We start from the raw sequence: 8,628 nt of genomic DNA on the forward strand, positions 1-8,628 counted from the left end.
GACTTCAGGCGTGGTACATAGTAGGTCCTCATTTAGCTTTTGTTGCATGAGTGTATAATGACCGGTCCATCGAGAAGCACACACTAGATTGTGAACTTCTTGGGAGCAAGGAAGATGTCTTAGTTACCGCCGTGAACCTGGCCCTTAGCGTCATGCCTGGCACACAGAAAGTGTCATGGAGCCCTGTATTCGCTAAGCTCCCAACAGCTTTGGACTGTGCTTAGCGTAAGCCAAACTCCTTGTCAGAGCCCACGGGCCCAGCCCCGCCCTCCCGCCTCCCCTGGCTCCCCTCCCCCCTTCCCCCTCGCTCCCTCTGCTCCGGCCACACGGGCCTCCTTGCTGCTCCTCCAACACGCCAGGCTTGGTCCTGCCCCAGGGCCTTTGCACGTGCCGTTCCCGTGGCCTGAGATGTCCTTCTCCTCACGTCCTCGTGGCTGGCAATGTCACATCACTCAGTGCTTCAACGTCACCTTCTAAAGGGGCCGTTCCCAGCCCTCCGTGCCCTTTGCCATGGTTACGTTTAGTTCCTCAGTGGCGCTCGCCCAATCATCTGCTCACTGGTTTGTTTTCACAGTTACGGTCCAGCCTGTTCGCTGCCTCATCCTTAGTGCCTGAAACAGTGGTTGGCACAGATGAGTGAGAGCTGACCGAGCACCTACTGTGTGCCAGGCATTTCCCGGGCGCCGGGGACCCGGCAGAGACTCTATTCTGACCCCGAAGGTCTCCCCCGGTCCCGGGTGGAGCAGGGAGGGAGGAACCACAGGAGGACAGCGAACAAGTAAATAAATGACGTTTTCAATAAAGAGGGTCGCGGTGAGAACGAGGGTCCGATGAAGAGGTGCGGGCCGTCTGGGCTGATTCACGAATACGCAAAAATGCGGACCTGGCCACAGAGTCAGGGGTTGAGGGAGGGGTGAGGAGTCCCAGACCGAGGGAACAGCAAGTGCGGAGGCCCTGACGTGGGAAGAAGTTTGGCTCGATCGAAAGTTGTTGAATGAAAAAAAAAAAAACGACAGAAGATTCTAGAAGGGATCAATTGCACGGGTTCAGGCATGGAGGGCTTGGCAGTGGGTAGGCGGTGGCCGCCCCGATGACGGAAGGGAGTTCCTGGCGGGGGGAGCCGCTCCAGCATCGGCCCGGGTGGCCTTTCTGGTTTCCTTCTGTCCTGGGAGTGACAGGATCCAGCCAGGAGCCCTGGGCTCTCCTGGGTCCCCACATCCGGGACTCTGATGAGAAACAGTCTCCAAAAGTAGGGGAGAGGTCATGGCAGAGCAGAGGCCCCCAGACTTTGGCCTTTGCCCCATGTCGTCTGGAAAAGCACAAAACAAGATAACGGGTCTTCTCTTCCCGCCCCCTGGCCTGCCCTGGCGTGACTGGCCTTTAACCCTGTCTGTCTTGCCTGTCCCCCAATCGGCAGCCAGGGGTGGGCTGGGAGCTCTCCAGGATTATTTCAGCATCTTTTGGGGGTGGTGACAGAACTACAGAGACAAGCAAGCCTTGGGGTGAGCCTCTGGCTCAGAGCAGAGACACAGAAAGCAGCTGGAGGCAGAGCTGGCCGGGCTGGTGAATGGGGATTTAGCTGCTGGAAAGGTGAGCCATGCCTGGGGCCATGGGAATGGGGGGGCAGTCTATGCCAGGAAACCCTCCCCAAGCCCCGAGTTGAAAGGAACCCCCACTCCCATTGCACAGACGGGAAGACTGAGGCCCAGAACATATAAATGCAGTGACCGAAAGCATACGTCCATGCCAGGCCTGTCCTCCAGGTCACCCCACCTCCCAGGAGGGGGACTGGGGCAGGCTGTGAGATGAAAGAGACAGCCTGTCCCATCAGCCCGGAGGGAGTGACCGCCCCGACCGCCCCCCACGTGCATCTGTTTGGCATGTTTTAAAGACACTGGCTCTCATGCCTGGGCCTCTGGGTCAGCTCCTCAGCTCAGATTTGGGGGCGCAGGCCGGGCCTGGGGGCTGAGCAGGGATCAAACTTCAACTGGATGGACCTCGGGTGCCGTGAAGATGGGAGCTGGGGACAGAGGGGCTGTGTGACCCTCATGCCCACTCCCTCCTCACCCCAGATGGCTTCCTCCACCTGTCCCATGGGCCCCATCGACAGCCTGGAGCTCCTGGATCTCCTGTTCGACCGGCAGGATGGAATCCTGAGACACGTGGACCTGGGAGAGGTGTGGAACCACGTAGGGGACCAGGTGAGGCCCCCGTGGCGGGCAGCACTCCACTCGGCTCGGGAGGGTGGACGGCTCGTGGCGTGTGACTTCGGCAAACAAAACACGTTACTGTGTTAAACCTCTCGGGCACCCCAAGGCACAGGCAGCCTCGGATTCTGGAGGTGACGGGACCGAGGCCCAGTGGAGGGCGGTAACTTCTCTGGGGTCACACCGCGGTTTGGAATTGGGTCCAGACTCAAACTCGGGGGTCGTACCTTGACCCAGCTGCATTCGAGCCCCACAAAGCTTCCATCTTCTAGGGAGGATGAGCGAGGCCCAGAGACGGTCAGCGGCTTGCCCAAAGTCACACAGCAAGCCAGAGCAAAGCGCAGGCCTCATTCCCGCCCCCTCTGCGTCCCAGCAGGTCCTGCCAGGCCCGGACTCCGACGATTTCCTCAGCTGTATCTTGGGCTCCGGAGACTCATCACCCAGCTCTCCACTCTGGTCTCCTGCAGCCAGTGACAGTGGCCTCTCCGAAGATCTGCCCTCTGACCCCCAGGACACCCCTCCACACACTGTGCCAGTCACGGCTCTGTCCAGCTGCCATGTCACAGAGCCTGGCAAGGAGCTCTGCCCTTCCTACTGTCCCGTGCCCCCCGGCCCCGCCAGGCCCCCCGGGCCAGCGGCCCAGGGGCTTGAGGCCTCTGTGGCCATAGACCTAGGTGAGTTCTGTGTCTTCTCCCCCAACCCTCGCCGTGATATGCACAGGCCCCCCCCTCGAGATGGATGCTGTCATGGGCCTGTGAGGTTGAGCCACAAGTCGAAGCTGCAGAGCTGGGGTGCACCCTGGCAGGCAGGCCGAGGCACAGGGGTCATCCTGGCAACCTCGTCTTTGCCGCCCCCACCCCCCCATGCCCGGGTACTGTAGATGCTCCAAGAGAGTCCGTGAGTTCACGGACTACAGCCCTCAGGGTGCTCCTCCTGGACCCGGGGAGCGAGCCTTAGTTCCTCTGTCCCCTGAGCCTCGTAGCGGGGTGGGAGGCCTTCTGAGTCCCACTGGAGAGCTGAAGAAACTGAGGCTCAGAGCAGTTCAGCCACTTACCCAAGGTCATAGGGGGTTAGACCCCAAGGCCATGTGACTGTGAAGTTTGTGCTCTGGACAGCAGCCCACCCATGCTGGGCCAGGCGGTAGGCGGGCAGGAACCAGAGGTGACTCAGACCTGGTCGCTGCTCCTTAGGGGAGATATGGCCAGCTGGCTGCAGATCTGGTGTCTAACCCAGGGGAACAAGAGCCACCCCCTCCTGGTTGGCTTGGGTCCCTCCGCAATGCCCTGAGGAACCCGAGGGGAGAAGGAGGCACAAGCCGGGGCTGTCCCCAAGCTGCCCTGGAAGCCCTTAGCACACTGGGTTCAATCCTGGAAGCCTTGCTGGAGGAGGCAGGTAGAGGCTGGGAGGCCGGCGCCCCTCCTGACACCAGCCCCGTCTCTGCCCCCTCTGTCCCATCAGAAATGTGGAGCCCGGGCCTCGAGGAGCAGGCTGGGCCAGCGGACCTGCCTCCGCAAGGCGGCCTCACAGTGAAAGACCTCCTCCTCTCGGGCAGCGGCGGGGACCTGGTGAGCAGCCCCCACCCCACCCCGCACCCGACCCCCGAGCATCAGAGCTGGGGGGCGCCGCTGTGTTCACAGGCCCCAACACCCCTGTTTCCGGGCTGGAAGCCAGTCGGTGACTGAGGCTGAGACTCGTCCAGGGTCCCAGCAGGAGCAAGTCTGTGGCTTCCAGTCCTGAGCTGTCCATCTCCTGGGCTGAGGCGCCTTCACTGCAGCAGCATGAAAAAAAAAAAAAAAAAACCAAAAAGCCAAAACCTTCTAAGCACCTACGATAGGCCAGGCACCCTCCTAAATGCTTCGACCGTATGGCCCTGGAGTTCACCTCAATCCCCAATAGTGGGTTGGGGCTCTTATTATCTTAACTTTACACGTAAGTTTGGGTATTTTAGGGTAGGGGAGCTCACGCACACAGTTGCCCCAGGACCAATGCGTAGATGGGAAAAGCACCCTCTCACCCCAACGGCCCTGACACCCAGCCCCACGCAGGTCCCGCCAGCTCCTTCCAAAGAAATGCCTTCTTTTTTTAAAAAAAGAAATTGAACTTAACATAAAAAGCGGCACAGACACAGAGCGAGCTTTTGTCCCTTTACTGTTAACGCGATGCTTTAGCTCGGCGCCCGTCCCCGATCGCGACACGGGGACTTCCTCGCAGCTGCGTGGCACCCCTTCCTACGAAGGGGCCGGGCCCGATTTACCCTGTCTCCTCTTCGCCGGGTATTTCTATTGCTTCCGATGCTTCCTATTCGAGCGCCGCAGTGAACCTTCAGAGCCCGGCACGGTGCCTGGCACGTAGCAGGTGTGCCATGAATACCCGTCGAGTGACTCTTTGCTAAGTGGATGAAAAACCCGCACGTCCATCCTCGTGCGCATGTCTGAGGCGCTCTGTAGGGCCGATTCCCGGAAGTGGCACTGCGGTGTCAGAGGGCCGCGTGCTGGACTCTCGGGCCTTAGTGCCGGTGGGGACTCTACAGGAGACGGATCGATAGTTTTCTCAAATCCGATGACGTCGCTTTCATTCCCCAGAGGCTGTCGCCCTCCCTGCCCCCAACGCAATTTCCCTGTTTCTTCCATAGCAACAGCATCACCTGGCCGCCCCCCACCTGTTGCGACCTGGGCCTGGGCACTGCCAGCAGCTGGTGCTCACGGAAGACGAGAAGAAGCTGCTGGCCAAAGAAGGCATCACCCTGCCCACCCAGCTTCCCCTCACCAAGGTGGCTCGGTGGGACCCTCGGCTCTGGGTGTCCCCCTACCCGCAGCTGCCTGCCCATGAATCTCACCTTTAGGTTTCCCGTGCTAGAATGTTAGGACGTATCTGTCACCAGAAAATCATCCAAAAGCCAACTCAGCGGGCCCCTCTAGCTCCCCGCGGTCCCCGCCCAGCCCGTTCACCTAAGACGAACAGGTTTTGTTTTAGGTTCGCCCTGCCCTGCCGACTGGGAGGTATCCCTTAGCGTTGGTATCTGCAGGCCCCGCCCAAAGCGCTGTTCCCAGAGACGGCAGAAGGTGGCAGCACCGCACAAAGTTGGTAGCTCGTTACCAACTGACCGTGGGAGCCGGGAGGATTCCCCGGGCGCAGGGACCCCCTCTAGAGACTGCAGGGAGTCAGGGGCAGGAAAGCCGGGCTTTGAGTCGGCGGGGCTCTGCCTCCAGGTCCCTGAGTCTGGGCTTGGCTCCCACGGGAAGAGAATGGAGTGAAGTTGAGGGGGTCTGGGCAACAGAGTGACCCCTCCAGCCTGACTCAGCCCCCTCCCTATGTCACTCGGCAGTATGAGGAGCGAGTACTGAAAAGAATCCGCCGGAAAATCCGGAACAAGCAGTCAGCCCAAGAAAGCCGGAAAAAGAAGAAGGAATATATTGATGGCCTGGAAACTCGGTAAAGCTGGGTCCTGGGACTGCACACTCAGGGAGGAAGCTGAGACAGAGAGAGAGCGGGGAAGAGGGAGAAGAAGAGACAGAGAGACAGAGAGACAGAGACAGACAGACAGAGTGTGCTAAGATAACAGTTTTTAGGGCCTGAAAAGATTAGAGTCACCTTCCGTCTCCGGGAGAGACCATTTTTCATGTGAATTGCAAGGATGGGAAGATGCCGGTGGGGACCACGTGGTACCGGCAATAGTGAAAATCAAAACGTGTGAGATGCAGCTAAGGCGGCGCTGAGAGGAAAATGCATAGCCTTAATTCAGCTCAGGGAGCCGAACACGCACATTTAAAAACCAGCGAAAGAACCACAGGAGGGGTTGGGGTGGTGGCACTGGACAAGGGTTTCAGGGTCCCGTTATCCCCTAGAAAGGAGACGGCACGACCCACCTTGTCCTGGCTCTCTGCCTGAAGATTCGGGGTGCTTACTTCCCTTGTCTGAGGTCACTGGTCCCCAGAGCTGTCATGGCTTTACCAAGAGCGACCTTATGGAATGTTACAGGTCTACTTGGGTTTTCAGTTTTTTCCTGGCAGTTTTGGGATGTCACGTGTTTCTGAGAAGTTGCCCATTTTAAAGGTATCGACATAAAATGGTCCACAGTTTTCTCCTGTTATTTTTTTTCTTTAAAGTTCTTGGTTTATTAATCTTCTCATGAAAAATATCCCCACCAGATCGTCACGGATGAATCTTTTTACTCCTTCTTCTCGCTCACAGTCCCCCGACTTTCTTCATTCTATCCTTTCTTCATTCGTTCCTCTCACTGATTCCTCGAGGTCTTTTCCTTCTCATCCAGGCCGCGTCTTCCAAGTCTCTGTTCAGCTTCATTTTTCTTCGCATAATCCAAAGACTCACGCATCATGGCACAGCCGGTTGTCTCGCCGCCAACCAAAATGGGCTCGGAATCCGAACGCCACGAGGGCATCTGGAGCGGACTTGTACATCGTGGCTAGTTTTTCCCGAACTTTCGTCTTAGGCAGTGTTGCCTTTGCAGGATGAAGGCCATCGGTGGCCGTTTGTTCCTGTCGAAGCAGCCTATTGGTCATGAACGTCCTGGTCCGGATAGTGACTGTGTTGTTCGTGGTGGCGGCAGGCCCTCAAGCAGCTGGGGAGGAAAAGAGCTCGCCGATTATTTTGTACTCTTTTTAATAACTCATGTTTATTTGCGCCTTCTCTTTCCCTTTTACCTTTTTGATCCATCTTGCCAGAGGTTTGTCTATTTTATTATTCTCTTCAGAGAATGGATTTTTGGCTTTTCCTCCCACCCAGGTGTATCTTTTTTTTTTTTTCTTCTTCTAGTTCTTTTGTTTCTACTTTCAGCTTTGTTATGTCCTCCCTAATTTTTTTTTTCGGTGTTTATTGTGTGGTTCTTTTGCTGGTTTTTAAATGTGTGTGTTCGGCTCCCTGAGCTGAATTAAGGCTATGCATTTTCCTCTCAGCGCCGCCTTAGCTGCATCTCACACGTTTTGATTTTCACTATTGCCGGTACCACGTGGTCCCCAGGTCTTCCCTAATTTAATTCTTCGTTATCTTATGAGTTATTCGGAAGGAGAACCTTTCAGTGAGGGAATTTTTTCTCTTCTCCGGTTGCGATACGAGGACCGACACATCCTCATGCCGTGATCTGAGTATTCCAATTCCACATCCGAGAGGTCTGGGTCAATATCACATTCGCAGAGGGATGCAAATGGGAAAGGTAGGGGTCCCAGCCTGGACCCCAGGACCCTAGATGGGATGATCAGCATTGTCTTGTTTCTCAACTGCAATCTGCTAAGTCCCTACTCAACTTCGTTGACATCATTCTCTCAACCACTCTGTGAGCTAGGTAATCGTTAACTGCATTTTACACATGAGGGGACTGAGGTCAGGGGACCGAGTGGCTCAAGGTCACGGGGAGGGTGAGGATTGTAACTGTCCTCCGACTCCCGCTCGCCCTGATGTTCCGTCTCCTGGAAGCATCGCTGCCCGAGTTTGGCATTCTGTCCCCAGGGCTGGGGGCTCAGATGAAGCTCCAGGGACCTAGGAGCCAGCAAGACTTGAGTTCGAATCCTGGCCCCGTCACAGACTTGCCAGGGTGACTTTGAAGAGTGACTTCCCCTCTTTGGCCTTGGATTCCCTGCCTGTAAAGTGGACCCTCAGAGGAAGATGTGATGGGGACAGTTGGTGACAAGCATAGTCTGAATGTCACTGTGACATTGTCCCTGCAGGATGTCAGCCTGTACGGCCCAGAACCAGGAGCTTCAGAGGAAAGTCTTGCATCTCGAGAAGCAGAACCTGTGAGTCTCGGTCCAGCCAGGGCAGAGGAAGTGGGGGGCAGCCACCAGAGTCCTTGGCAGGAGAGGTGGACAGGGGGGTGGGGGACGACTTCTGTGGTGAGCTGCCAGGGGCAGAGCAGGGGCAGGGTTCAGAGAGGGGGGCAGGCTGCATTGGGAGTGAGGGGATTGGATTTGGGGCCTTGAAGGGTGTGTAAGAGTTTGCCGGGGAAAGCCGCTCCCGGCGGGGGTGTGGCTTATGGATGGTCAGAGGCTGGGAGCACAGTATGTCGGGGAACCACACGTAATTCCGTCTCAGGGGTGCATTTAGCCGATATTTGCTTAGCATCTACTCTGCATCAGGCATAGTTCTGGGCCCTGGGGTCATGACAGTGAATAAAACAGACACAGGCCCTCCTCTTACAGAACTCACGGTGTAGTGGGAGACAGACTCAGGATCAATAAAAACATATAAACGATCACATAAATAGTGATGGCCACTGGGAAGAGAAGGAAAGGAGGGGGAAGGGCTATCTTAGCCAGGAGGGTCAGACACGGTGACATTTGAGATGAGACTTGATGAGTGAGAAAGAACAAGCTACAAAAAGACCTGGGGGTGAAATAAGTCAGGCAGAGGAAGATAAATACCATATGATTTCACTGATATGCGGAATCTAAGGAACAAAAAGAACAAA

At 56.6% G+C, this 8,628-nt stretch overlaps 1 protein-coding gene across 1 annotated transcript in view; it reads left to right on the forward strand.

Annotated features, from left to right (window-relative positions):
• Window positions 1-1,506: 1,506 nt before the first annotated feature.
• Window positions 1,507-8,628, forward strand: part of CREB3L3 (cAMP responsive element binding protein 3 like 3) — a gene marked incomplete at its 5' end in the record, with an annotated part of 8,718 nt that continues 1,596 nt past the window's right edge. Inside the window, 7 exons of the mRNA XM_039878373.1 lie at window positions 1,507-1,590; window positions 2,073-2,201; window positions 2,584-2,881; window positions 3,666-3,772; window positions 4,840-4,977; window positions 5,533-5,639; window positions 7,889-7,957. Of these exons, the coding sequence (XP_039734307.1) occupies window positions 1,507-1,590; window positions 2,073-2,201; window positions 2,584-2,881; window positions 3,666-3,772; window positions 4,840-4,977; window positions 5,533-5,639; window positions 7,889-7,957 (932 nt within the window). The remainder of the gene's footprint in view (window positions 1,591-2,072; window positions 2,202-2,583; window positions 2,882-3,665; window positions 3,773-4,839; window positions 4,978-5,532; window positions 5,640-7,888; window positions 7,958-8,628) is intronic.

The sequence above is a fragment of the Pteropus medius genome, unplaced genomic scaffold, assembly GCF_902729225.1.
Source record: "Pteropus medius unplaced genomic scaffold, Ma_sr-lr_union100, whole genome shotgun sequence".
Taxonomy (NCBI): Eukaryota; Metazoa; Chordata; class Mammalia; order Chiroptera; family Pteropodidae; genus Pteropus; species Pteropus medius.